Below are 14,692 nucleotides of genomic sequence, written 5' to 3' on the forward strand. Positions count from 1 at the left end.
CTCCTCCTTTACTGTGTTGATTCCCTTTATGTATTTAAATGTTTTAATCATATCTACCCTGTCTCGTCTTTCCTCCAAGCTATACATGTTAAGATCCTGCAATCCATGAACCAGTTTAGTAGCCCTTCTTTGAACTCTCTCTAAGGTATCAATATCCTTCTGAAGATAGGGTCTCCAGTACTGTGTACAATACTCCAAGTGAGGTCTCACCAGTGTGCTGTACAATGGCATGAGCACTTCCCTCTTTCTACTTCTAATACCTCTCTCTATACAACCAAGCATTCTGCCAGCATTTCCAGCTGCTCTATTACATTGTCTGCCTACCTTTAAGTCCTCAGAAATAATCACCCCTAAATCCCTTTCCTCAGATGTTGAGGTTAGGATTCTATCAAATATTCTGTACTCTGCCCTTGGGGTTTTTATGTTCAAGATGCATTATCTTGCACTTATCCACATTAAATGTCAGCTGTCACAACTCTGACCATTTTTCTAGTTTACCTAAATCATTTGCCATTTGGCTTATCCCTCCTGGAACATCAACCCTGCTACATAGCTTACTCATCAATGTCAGGTGTTTCAAAAGTATTTAATATTTTTTGCATAAACTTTTAAAATGATCTTTGCAAAATATTAAAATACGAAAATATATCGCATAAATAATTTTCAATAAATAAAAAGTATATCAATATATAAAAAAAATCTAAATATTTTCTAAATATTAAATCATTTGAAAAGCTTATCCAAAATAATAAATCGAGGCCGTAGTCAGAGAGATCACGTATAGATACTTTTATCTTTTTCTTTTAGAATTTTCCCCAGCTTGGCTTTTCAGCTTTAGGTACAAATAATGCTTAACCTTTCAAAGACATATACTTTATGGTTTAGAGTTAAAGGGAAACTGTAGCTAAAAATAAAATATTTAAAAAGTAGCTACACAGAAACATTATAGCATAGTGCAGTACCTCTTCTCATACAGTTCTGCAAGATGTTTGGATTTTCTTCTACTGATTTCATAAGCCGGCAAAAGTGATGGTGCACATCAGCAAACAGAGATGCTTCTCTAGGCATGGCCACACGAAATGCCAGGGTTGAAAAGACCTGCATATAGTAATTCATCTTATGTTAATAAATTAGTTTATCTTAATACACTTAATTGATAAACGTATAGTTAAACATAACCATTATCTGCAACAACAAAAAGCCATTAGGTGGAAATGTCAAAGTGGGCTACTAAACATGAATAACTGTTGAGCTATTATGTTATAATATTATTTTATGTTACATTGAATAATTGTGCAATTTTTTAAATGGATTCTGGGACAAATGGAAAATATGGAAAATATACTATACAAATCAATATAATATTAAGTATTTGCTTAAAATGTGGGGTCAAGAAGGATTTTTTTGTCCTACTTTGTTGCAAAATTGGAAGTGCTTCAAACTGTTTTTTTTTTTGTCTTCTTTTGGATCAACAGCAAAAAACATGTGAGGATGTGAGGAAGGCTGAACTTGATGGATGGACGCATGTCTCTTTTCAGCCTATGTAACTATGTAACTATACATGAAACATGACAGAACACTTTGAAGCAACAGACAACTCGTTTATTCAATTAAGTACTTTGTTTTAGAGTTCTTTAAAATTAACATTCCAAACATGTTTTGTGGTTCTATGTGCACTTCAGAATTATCCTTCAAAAAACTTGGTTTATCTACCGTATAACTGAATAATAGAAACAATGTATTATTTGGATCTTAATAACTGTAAAATAATCACTATTAAAGTAGATTTGTGTAGTAGTGTGGAATATACACGAGAAATAAAGCAATAACCTCTTCAAGCTGAGCCCACTTCTCCTGCACCATAAGCCACAATTGAACAGATGTCTCAATGATCTTTAACTTTTTCTGCCATTTTGTTACTTCATCCAGGAAAGAGCCAGATTCTGCATGGGGCTGTATGCTGCTCAGCACAAGTTGGTGATGTTGAAGTTCCTCAAATATAGCATCTGCAGATTTCAAGAGCACAACTGTGCCCAGTTCCTAAGCAACAATAAAGGTGTGTATTGTTTATATAAAATAAAGAGCAGTGGTAGCAGATGCCAGTACAATACTGTAGACAAAACTCTGCCAAAAAAGATAGGAACACAACTATATATTCTTATCATTAGACTAAGCCCTTCCTCATTTGAAAATTACATTGCTGTTCTGATTCTTACATTGTCTCTTTAATATCCTATTAATTTATCTGTTGCTTTACTCTATGACTGTCGATGTCTACATACATTAACATATCACTGATGTGGCCAAATTGAGCCAATTCATTAACCATGTGGTTGACTATTTAAATCGAGCACCTCCAAAGGAACCTTATGTGGTTCGATACACTTTTATTATGTTTCTGATTGATTTATATTCCTGTGTATCAATCTTAACTTTTGTTATACTGAATTCTGATTCCCTTGACCTAGCTTGTATTCTCATATATTCTGATTCTGCTGTTTTGATTATTGTCTATCCTTCCTGTACGTAAATTCACTCTTTTTCGACTCATCATAAGATAAGTGACGAGGTGGGCCAACGCTACTGGTAACTTTGCCAGACAATTAGGTACTTTTATTTTAATATTATTTAATAAAAACTGGATTATATGCAGTCCTAAGTATGGTCCCCTTAATTGAAGGATTACAGTATTCTCAAAAGTGCATTTCAACCCCAACATAAGATGCAATATCAGAGACAGTAATTTCCTTGGGTGTTTGGTTAGGAGCTGTATTCTTTTCTTACCTCGATATGTTTAAGAGACTCATAGAGTGACACGCTGCTTCCTTTGCCTACTTTTTTGGACATAAGGAAGCCTTTGTCAGATTGTCTACTCAGCCTCCTGCTACCTCCTCTAGTTGTAACATTTCTGCTCATGTCTCCTTTAGTGTAGTGACTTCCAGACACAGAACTTGCAAGATCCTGAAACAGAACACACCTTAGCTATTTCATGTATTTAAAAAGAAAGGTTATTTAATTATCTTTAACTAGCAAATAATGGGAAAATATACCTTACAACAGTGTTTCCCAACCCAGTCCTCAAGGCACACCTACCAGTCCAGGATTTAAGGATTACCCAGTTTTGTCTAAGGTGTTTTTAGAAAAAAAAGAAAAAACACCTTAGACAAAACTGGGTAATCCTTAAATCCTGGACTGGTAGGTGTGCCTTGAGGACTGGGTTGGGAAACACTGCCTTACAACATATGTTGTGCCTGCTGGTTTCCTTAATAATAATCATCATCATAATTCCTGCCCACAGTCATTTTTTAAATGTGTTACTTTTATTTATATTAGTTTTATTGGTCTTGCTCTAATATTTTTTTTTTTTTTTTTTACAGAGGTGGCACCTAAAGTAATCCCTCTACTTTACCATTGTATCAGGTACTTTGACTGGATTGCACTTCCCTTTCCAGTTTGATCACTGCACCTTTCTCTACATAGGGACCCACTAAGAAGCACCTGTTGACAGATGATGAGAGGATATAAAGTCATATCACCAATGCCATCCATCAACAGGAGCTTCCCTGTGAGAGTGAAGTGCAGACCATTAGACACAATACAACCAACAGGAATGGCTTGGAAAGGAGGAGAGATGGATGAAAGATGAATTAAGTGAAGAGGAAATAAACTGGTGGTGCTTCAAGATGGAAGAGAAATTAGTGTAATATATCTATCACTGTTTCTTATTGCACATCACATGGAAGAAAATTCAGACCTCAGATCTGTCCAATTGGCGTCCAAATCAGTTATTTTGAGTAAAAATGTGACTTCTGGTTAACTCAGCTCCATTATCTTTATTTACAATCAATTTCCATCAAGTGTTGCAACAGCATAATATTGCTAATATTCCACCAATGCTGCATCGCCATTCAACCTCCACTGGTTGATCTGTGTTGGAGCTTGAGCACATTCCTCACCATCGCAAGTGCAAATCGAGTTGAGGCCTGGGATGTGGGCAGCAAAATCTAGCAAAGGCACCAAAAAAAGGCACGGAAGCAGTGGGCGCACAGAACCAGGCCAAATCTCCCAATTGTCCACCGATTACATAGCCATGGCACCAATCCTGAAGAAGAGCATGTACAGTAGTGGTAATCACAACATCTACCCCTACCTGAATTATGAGTGGTTCCTCTCACATATCAGATTAATTCTGACCAATTGCTTACACAATGTCAGTATCCAACAACCTGTCCTAGCAGCATTACTCCTGGCTCAGGCCACTCAAAGCTTTTCCAGAGTTCAGCACTCTAAGCTCCTTTTGAAGCATACTCCTTTTCAATATAGCTCCATATATTCTCTATTGCTACTCGTGGATTTGGTGGATCATATCCATATTGTTTTGCCATTATTGCCTTCATTCAAACCAGGAATCGGCACCCTAGCAAGGTCTAACTGTTGTCTCAATTCAAGCAATTCAAGCACTTTGGTTGACACTTGCCCTTGTAAATAAAAAAAAGTCTAATACTTGCCAGCATAATCATAACCAATGATAAAACAGAGGTATTACATTAAATGTACCAGTGACTGGAGCCAGTGTACATTTCTGATAGATAAATCTACTCACAGGGAACTTTAATGGTGGACTCATATGAATGTCTGAGTCAGTTTCACTACTGTGCATACACACAGATCTGCTTATATGGTATTTTTAATTACCATTTAGTAGAATCAGATCTTTTCATTAAGTAGTATCATTTTCTATAGATGTCAATAATAATGCCAATTTGCTTATGTTCCAGTACTTCAAATCAAGTTTACTGTTTGGGAAGGTATGACTTTACCATGTCACTATTCAGTTGCAGGATTGTGGTAAACTTTTTAGTTTAGTTACAGTAAGTTTGAGGCTATATACACTGCATTCGGTTTTCAAAAATACCACTTTATGCTCTTCAGCCTCAAATGATGCCAGTAACTGCACTGTAAAAGTGTTTTCACTGAACCAGGTTAAACAGATATATGTTAGTTAAATTATATACATTAGATCATTTTCAGACCCCTGTGACTTTTTCAGAAACATTTTTTATTTCCTATTTAACAAGCTGTTAATTCTCAGTTCCTACCCAATACAACCCTTATGAGCTCTATACGAAAGTGAAACACAATCTTCTATGATTTCCAGATGTACAGCAATATACCTCATTGAGTGCTTTAGATAATATAACTCTGCTGTGAGGTCGAAGGTCAAATGTCCGACTCAGCCAGACTTCTTCACAATTCTTCAAGGAACTTTCAATGGTCACGTCTCGTACTGCGCGTTGTACAGCCGCCTTCACGTCACCACTGTGTTCTGTTGTTTTATTAAAGTAAATAAACATGGTCAAGTCTCACCACAAATTCATGTACAGTAAACATTGCATTGATGGAAAAATACCCTAGAATAAGTCCATTTCTAATAATCAAAGTGTTTTAGCAGCCTTTTTACACATAGTCCTCTATTTATTTATTTTTTATATGCTTTTCAAATGATTCTCATCTATCAGAAACACTTTTCAAATTAGTTATCAGAAGTCACCATTAAAGTCTATGTGATGTTTTGTATATAAATCAGCTGTAAAGAATTTCTAACAGACTGAAATAATTGAATAAATGAATCGTTTATGACAATAGTAAATCTGCAGTCCCTACTTATCCCTCAGATCTTTCTGCATGCACTTTTAAAGTGCACTATTTAAACTCTAACACATTATGTGTATATGTGTTTGTGTTTAAAGTATAACATGCATAAGTATGTACACTGACCAGCCACAACAATAAAACCACCTGCCTAATATCGTGTAGGACCACTTGTGCTGCCTAAAATGCTCTGATGCATCGATGTATACACTCCACAATTTCTCTGAATGTGTTCTGTGGTATCTGGCAATAAGGCATTAGCAGTAGATCCCATAAGTCCTGCAAGTTGCAAGGTGGGGCCTCCATGGATCGGATTTGTTGTTTCAGCACATCCCACAGAAGATTTACTGGATTGAGATAAGGAGAATTTGGAGACCAAGGCAACACTCTGAACTCTTTGTCATGTTCCTCAAACCATTTCTGAACTATTTTTCAGGTGGCAGAGTGCTATCAGGGCATAAGGGAACACCATTGCCATGAAGGGTTGTACGTGGTATGCAACAATCTCTAGATAGGTGGCATACGCCAAAGTAATATCCATATGAATGACCCAAAGTTTCCCAGCGCTGTCTTCTTCACATAGTGCATACTGCTGCCCAGGGCCAGACTGGGAACTAAAAGCAGCCCTGGAAAAAAATCTATACCAGCCCAATAATGCTTCACGCCAGCATAGTGTGCTGATATACAGGTGGAAAAGATAACTTAAAATTTTAAACGATTACTCCAATGAAAGAAAGCATATAGGGCTTCAAAATAAACAAAAGAGCGCCTTTATTTTAAGCAGACGTACATTTGCATGTAATCAATGTTTCAGTCCAACTACCTTAACATATTAAGGAAATTTTAGTAATGGGACTGAAATTGGTGAATGTATGCGGTTGCACTGCTGTAAAAAAAAAACCAAGTTATCTAGTCCTATGGGTGCGCGCTTCACTTTGAATATGTTATTGTGCTGGAGTATGCAACTAGTATTCATGACATGTTTGTGTGTATTATGCATATATAAATGTATATTAATATATGTGTAAATATTATAGGCATAATTATACATGTTACTAATACACACATTAATACACGTGTATATATATATATATATATATGTGTGTGTGTATTACTGTCAGAATCACATCAATTACGTCTATCTGTACATTGTGTTACCAATTTTGCTAGCAAAATGCATATATTGGAAGGAAAATCTATTTAATAAGAGGTCTTTCTCTCAGTTACAGGGAGAGCAGGAGACACAGGCGAAAATGCATCCCTACAAACACACAAAAAAAATGCAGTTGTGGCTGCCATTAAAGGATTCCAGCATGTACTCCCAGAACTATGTGTCATCTGGTTACTGTGAGGGGAAAGGGCTATTCTTTAATCACTGTTCCAGTGTGGAGGATTCAACGGGGAAAGTCCTTGTAAGGAATGGAGCTCCCAGGACTGAGTGTCGTCCGTTTCCCATTCGGCTCCAGGAGAGAGCGGTTCCAGGGCCCCAGACTTTTCTAAAATTACAATATGCATAAAGGAGTCCTTCTCAGACTGGAGCAGTTTAAATTGAGTACAGGAGAAATGGGATTATTTAAGCGTTGTACTACTGAAAGCAACAGAAGATTCCATTAGGCTTGTCAAGAGCAGAAAAATTAAGAAACCACAGTGGTACTCCACAGAAGTGGCCAAAATGGTGAAAAACAAAAAGCTAGCATTTAGCAATTGTAAAAAAAAACCAGAGTGAGGAAGACAGAATGATCTATAAGATTAGGCAGAAAGAGGCAAAGCAAGTTATAAGAGCCTCCAAAGCACAAGAGAGAATAGCACAGTCAGTAAAAAAGGGGATAAAACATTTTTAGATACATAAATGAGAAAAGAAAAGTAATACAAGGATTAGTTAGATTAAAAACAAAAGAAGGAAGGTATGCAGACTGCCTTCATGAATATTTTTTCTTCACTTAAGAAAAAGGACAAATGGGTAATTTGGTACATGTGAGTTTACAGAGGAAGAGGTTCTATTTCAACTGTCAAAAGTAAAGAAAAGTAAGTCAATTGTGCCTATTGGGATACACCCAAAGTTACTAAAAGAGCTTAGTAGTGTACTAGCAAAACCATTTACGGATTTATTTAATTATCATAATAATCATTATTAACAGGAGTAGTCCCAGAAGATTGGAAAATAGCGAATGTTGTGCCCATTTACAAGAAAGGTTGTAGGGAGGAGTCGGGAAACTACAGGACAGTAAGCCTTACTTCAGTAGTGGGGAAATTGATGGGAACCATGTTAAAGAACAGAATTGTTGAAAATCTAAAATCACATGGATTTCAAGATCAGAGACAACATGGGTTTAATTCTGGTGGATCATGCCAAACTAATCTTATTGATTTTTTTGATTGGGTAACTAAAATAATAAATCAGGGTGGTGCAGTAGACATTGCTTACCTAGATTTCAGTAAGGCTTTTGACACTGTTCCACATTGAAGACTCATCAATAAACTGCAATCTTTAAGTTTGGATTCCAATATTGTTGAATGTGTAAGGCAGTGGCTGAATGACAGGCAACAGAGGGTTGTAATGAACGTAGCAAGGTCTAGTTACCAGCGGGGTACCCCAGGGATCTGTACTTGGACCCATTCACTTTAATATTTTTATTAGTGATATTGCAGAAGGTTTGATGGTAAGGTATGTCTTTTTGCTGATGATACTAAGATATGTAACAGGGTTGATGTTCCAGGAGGGATAAGCCAAATGGCAAATGATTTAGGTAAACTAGAAAAATGGTCAGAGTTGTGGCAACTGACATTTAATGTGGATAAGTTCAAGAAAATGCACCTTGGACGTAAAAACCCAAGGGCAGAGTATAGAATATTTGATACCCTACTAACCTCAACATCTGAGGAAAATGATTTAGGAGTAATTATTTCAGATGATTTAAAGGTAGGCAGACAATGTAATAGAGCAAGTGTAGGTGAGAGTGAAAACTCTCAAATTAAGATAGGCAGTAATGGCTTTGATACTACTCTACTGGATAAAACAGGCTCCCACTTAAAGAAAGAATTTGCAGAAAAAAAGAGAGTTATTAGATAAACTCTAATAAATTACCAGGAGTAGTTATGGTGTGTGGAATACGTCTTTAAGAAATATCAAAGTAAAAAATGGCAGTCTGTGTATAACAAATATGTTTCAAAATATTAGTCCCAATGTTATTGGAATATTGCCACAATAAATTGTTAACTAGGATGCAGTTGATACAATGTTCAAAGATTTATAGTGTCTGCCTGTATCAGATGACCCCAGTTATCGGAACAGCCGGGGTTATTCGGTTTTAAACAAGCCGTTTTTTTTTAATACTGACAGTATGTTCTTGAACTGTGTTGATCCCAATTATGTACAAAAGATAGAAATAAAAATTACTTTAAGATCATATATATTGGTCTTAAGTACCAAAATTCTTCCGTCGGTCTAAAAAATCCAGGGATTTGATGCTGCTGTGAGACTGCAACAGGGTAGTAAGTTATTTTTAAATTGTGTAAATCGTCCAAATAGTGTGTAACAGTCAGGCATCTGCACCCATCAAGTAGCAACCAGCACCAGTTTCCTGCAAAATATTGAATATCTTGGTGCTACCTTGGAACTGACCATACGCCGGGAGAAATCAGTATAAACCCTGCCACTTAATGCCGTGCACATGCCAAAGTGAGGGGTGAATTGGAATAGTTTGACCGCATATGACAAATCAGATTTATTGAGACTAGGAACTGTGGAGGAATGTGGTGCTGATAGGTCAATGATCAAACTGTATTTATGTGAAGATTTACCAGTGACTATACCAATGGAGTGTCACCCAAGTAAAAAGGAAGGGACCTAAAAGGCCCAAAACAATTCTCTGTTTCAACTCAGTCTTATCAATGTATCTGCCAATTCTGGATCTGCTCGCGCTGCCTGCAATTCATTGCATACCAGCACATCAGATGGCAAGTGTATGAAACTATCGTGAAACCCTTGCCATAACTGATCAAAGAGAAAGATAACCAATTGATGTGAGGGTTAGAACCACGAATGGTTCAGCAACACCTATAACATCAATATCCGTAAGGTAGGTTTGTTAGAGAGCATTCTATTTGGGCACCCAGACTAGGCATGAGTCTAGAAGCAGTAGGAACAAACGTGCAATAACCTGTAAGCACCGAAACCGCACGTACCTGCCTTGAAGCTATTGCACCTTTGGGACTTGCCCAAAACAATGTCTCCACCAGGCTTAACCTTAACAACCCTATCAGATTTGCAGCTGTGTAAGGAACCGAGTGGCCCCGAGGGACTTGTGCCTTGTTAGGGCACAAATACGTAGAGCGTGACCTGAACGTGCAAAAACTGCACAAGCCGGAATCTTGAGGTCTGCAAAGTGTCTGCCAATAAACTCAGTATTTAGACTATTCCAATCCATACTGAAGTTAAATTGAGTCAGAGCTGCAACCACTTCTGCTGAAAATGAATGGTGGTAATCGTAGAAAGTCATACTACCGTACTTGTGCCCCAGATCCCCGGCCTTTGCATATACACCTCCAGTTCCTCACAATTCTATGGCTTAAAAGAGCAATGCCCATCCCTATAGTCGGAAACCTTGCACCTATCGAAATATAAATTAACATATATGTAAGACCAAACTGGTACTGGCAGACTAGCTATTGCAAAGCAGCAAAAAATTCCACCAGGATGGATGACAGGTGAGGCCCTGCTAGTTGCTAAGTGGTTTGAGAGGCTCTAACTATCGTTGGCCCGAGGGGATTTTTGAGGCCACTGAACATTGTGGTGGGGTGTCGGCATCTCTGTGACAATTAAAGCAGAAGATAGTATGGGAGTGACAGGTTAGGCCCTCTCTATGCAACTGTGCGAGTCGGATAACTATGCTTGGACCTATGGGCTTATCCCTGTGAGTATGAGGATGGGTGTTGGCCTCGCGGGACCTCTAGACTATGGCATAGAGGCCGGAAAATATACACTATTGAACACCTGGATTCCTAATAGCCAGTAACCGCAGAGCAGCACACATCCCTACATTCTGGAGCCTAAGACATACTTGAAATATTTAATTACCACTAGTGTAAACCCAACTGGTACTGGCAGGCCAGCTATTTGCCAAGTAGGGAAAAATACCACTAAAAAGGGGTGACAGATGAGGCTCTGCTAGTTGCCCAGTGGCTTGAGAGGCTGTAACTATGCGTTGGCCTGAAAGGATTTGTGGCGACCGAACGTTGTGGCGGGGTGTCAACCTCTCTGTGACAAATAAAGCAGAAAATAGTATGGGGAGTAGGGAGTGACAGGTGATGCCCTCTTTATGCCACCATGCGAGGCGAATATCTACCTGAATATAACCTGCCCCAATTGCTAGACACCAGGCGCAAATTTGGCAAATGCTTGCCATGAATTGACGAACACCTTGCAACTTGCAATAGTTTGCCCGATATGTCGCCTAAAGAATATTAGATATAACCGGAAATAACTAGGCTGTAGCTCAAAACAATGTAAAACCAAATGTATCCATCTAAATGTTTGTAAAACAGGTACAATTCCCCTGTCTAACAGTTCTGAACCAAACCAGCGGTGTGGCGAAACCAACCTCGCCACTGTGCACTGGAGAAGCCTGGTTGCTCGCCTGCTCCCTTTAGACTATGGCCCTGCAGTTCAAACCTTTATTTTCCCTGCAGAAAGGCTTTTTCGTGCCTTTCTGCCGGGGTGTTCGGTAGATTGAATGTACCGAACAAAGTAACGATCGATGGACCACCTGGGAACTGGAGTGTGCCGTCAATTCACCGCCCAGAAGCTGCGGTTAACCGCAGCTTAATTGATGAACGCTGGGTGGCCTTTGTTCGTTTGCTGAACACGTGGCAGCGGCCAATTTAACACCCGAACGGCCAGCGGTGTTCAGCGCCCAAACTATGGAACTGACCACAGACACTTAATTGCGCGAACACCGCTGAGCCGCCAGCCTCCTTACCTCTGTATTCGGTAGTTTGACCGTATGAACAGCATCACCCCAGATAGCCATGCCATGGAGCCTATTCGTGTAACGAAAGACTATGGGAAAGACTTTGGCTCCATGGCGATTGAACTGTATGTATGTGATCTGAGCGCCATTCGGTAGTAATGTGCGCTCAGATCTAAGCTATCTGGGGATATGTAGAATGTATGGGTTTTATGTAATAAAAGCAACCGTGTGTAATTTTATGTCTTTTATTGTCCTTTGTCTGCCATGTGGCTAATGGAGTTTTGCCTCTGTCCTTGGAGATAATTGGATTACTTCCCAATTACCTCCAGGACAGAGAGCAGGGATTGTGATGCATTGTGGGAGTGTTTAAAGGTGTATGTCTGTGATTGGTCAATGTCCAATATGTTTCCCAGTTTCCCATCTGGTCCCCTAGGGGAGTGTCCACCAGGTGGGAGACCTGCATAAAAGTCGGGCAGTTAGCCCTAGTAAACGAGTTCTGCTTAACCCTCAAAACGAAGTGTCGTCTCGTTATTGGGGGAATTGGATTCTATGCTGACTGCCAGGAGTGTAACCCTTTCATATGGTTTTCCTGTTCGGCTGCTTCCTGTGTTCGTGTGTTTCCTATTTGAGAGTTGGTGACTTCGTGCAGTTTGCAGTTCGGGAGATTGGTGATTGCAGTAGCTGCTTGTCTATCTGGAAGGGGATTATCGCCTAAACGTTTTTTAACCTCTGGTGAGCAAAATGGTCCGTTACAAGCGGTAGAACAAAACAGTATTTATAGATGTTAACAAAATATCAGGTTTAAGTAAAATCCTAAAACAAAACTTCCCTGCTTATCTACAAAATTACAAAAACAAAATTAAATATTGTCCGTAACCGTAAAGCATACTAATTTTAACACAGATTAATACTATAACGTGGCCACAAGGTGGCGATAATGTTCTTAATGATATGAATTTATACGAAAAGGGGGTTGGAAGCAGCCGAAAAGAGGTGAATATAACCGAAAGCCCAGAACCCCTGACTTAATAGGAATGCTAATGAAACCTGAAAGTGCCGAACGCAGCACGAAATAGGAGATTTGTAAGAAAGGAAAGGTTGTCTGCACATATGGTTAGGGTTAAATTCCCAAACAGCTCGTTCGGATACATAAAATCCAACACGCGGAAATGTTGCAGTGCCGGGGGAACCTGGTTAGTCTGTGGGTTCCCAAGCCCCGGACAAGACACATGGAGCCTAGCTTGTGGAATGACACAGACGGAGTGCCCATCCGTATGGACTCACGGACTAGGCTGACGGGACACGAAAACCTGCGGACGAGGGACCAGACCGACGGACAGGCACTCAGGCAGAGAGGACGCTCAGCACAGGGGGACACTGTAACCCTGAGACAGCAGAAACTCCGTAAAGTGCCTCGCGCTGACCTGACCCTGAAGTGACCCTCAGCAATGCCGGCAACTCGCCAGACCAATAACACTGTGTGAGAGAGGATTGGAGGCCACTCTAAAATGTGCAGTTTTACTGTATTGGGTGGTCCGGAGTGATTCCGGGGGGGTCCGAAAACCAGTTAGTATCTAGTGCCTCACGCAGTGCAATACATCTCCTTTGCATAGAGTTGATCAGGTTGTTGATTGTGGCCTGTGGAATGTTGGTCCACTCCTCTTTAATGGCTGTGCAAAGTTGCTGGATATTGGCAGGACCTGGAACACGCTGTCGTATACGCCGATCCAGAGCATCCCAAACATGCTCAATGGGTGACATGTCTGGTGAGTATGCTGGCCATGCTAGAACTGGGATGTTTTCAGCTTCCAGGAATTGTGTACAAATCCTTGCAACATGGGGCCTTGCATTATCATGCTGCAACATGAGGTGATGGTCGTGAATGAATGGCACAACAATGGGCCTCAGGATCTCGTCATGATATCTCTGTGCAATCAAAATGCCATCAATAAAATGCACCTGTGTTCGTTGTCCATAACATAAACCTACCCATACCATAACCCCACTGCCACCATGGGCCACTCGATCCACAAAGTTAACATCAGCAAACCATTCACCCACACAACGCCATACATGCTGTCTGCCATCTGCCCTGTACAGTGAAAACCGGGATTCATCCGTGAAGAGAACACCTCTCCAAAGTGCCAGATGCCATCAAATGTGAGCATTTGCCCAATCAAGTCAGTTACGATGACAAACTGCAGTCAGGTCGAGACCCCGATGAGAACGACAAGCATGCAGATGAGTTTCCCCGATACGGCTTCTGACAGTTTTTGCAGAAATTCTTTGGTTATGCAAACTGATTTTTGCAGCAACTGTCTGGGTGGCTGGTCTCAGATGATCTTGGAGGTGAGGATGCTGGATATGGAGGTCCTGGGCTTGTGTGGTAACACGTGGTCTGCAGTTGTGAGGCCGGTTGGATGTACTGAAAAATTCTCTGGAATGCCTCTGGAGATGGCTTATGGTAGAGAAATTAACATTCAATTCATGGGCAACAGCTCTGGTGGACATTCCTGCAGTCAGCATGCCAATTGCACACTCCCTCAAAACTTGCGACATCTGTGGCATTGTGCTGTGTGATAAAACTGCACATTTTAGAGCGGCCTTTTATTGTGGCCAGCCTAAGGCACACCTGTGCAATAATCATGCTGTCTAATCAGCATCTTGATATGCCACACCTGTGAGGTGGATGGAATATCTTGGCAAAGGTTAAGTGCTCACTAACACAGAATCAGACAGATTTGTGAACAATATTTGAGAGAACTAGGCCTTTTGTGTACATAGAAAAAGTCTTAGATCTTGGAGTTCAGCTAATGAAAAATTGGGGCCAAAACAAAAGTGTTGCGTTTATAATTTTGTTCAGTATATATATATATATATGTATATATATATATATATATAAACACACACACACACACACACACACACACACACACACACACATATATATATATATATATATATATATATATATATATATATATATATATATATTTGTTTTTCTCCATTACAGAGGATTGAGCACCCATCTCTAACAATCACATAGAGTATGGTACTTATCTCTCCTAGGT

The 14,692-nt window shown here is 39.7% G+C and overlaps 1 protein-coding gene across 1 annotated transcript in view; it reads right to left on the reverse strand.

Annotated features, from left to right (window-relative positions):
- The window catches only part of LOC134567660 (uncharacterized), a 484,351-nt gene that overhangs the window by 393,483 nt on the left and 76,176 nt on the right, over positions 1-14,692 (reverse strand). Inside the window, exons 30-33 of the mRNA XM_063426051.1 lie at positions 5,175-5,326; positions 2,785-2,961; positions 1,831-2,040; positions 963-1,098 (exon numbers count right to left, since the gene is read on the reverse strand). Coding sequence (XP_063282121.1) covers positions 963-1,098; positions 1,831-2,040; positions 2,785-2,961; positions 5,175-5,326 — 675 coding nt within the window. The remainder of the gene's footprint in view (positions 1-962; positions 1,099-1,830; positions 2,041-2,784; positions 2,962-5,174; positions 5,327-14,692) is intronic.

Source organism: Pelobates fuscus, chromosome 1 (assembly GCF_036172605.1).
Source record: "Pelobates fuscus isolate aPelFus1 chromosome 1, aPelFus1.pri, whole genome shotgun sequence".
Classification (NCBI taxonomy): domain Eukaryota; kingdom Metazoa; phylum Chordata; class Amphibia; order Anura; family Pelobatidae; genus Pelobates; species Pelobates fuscus.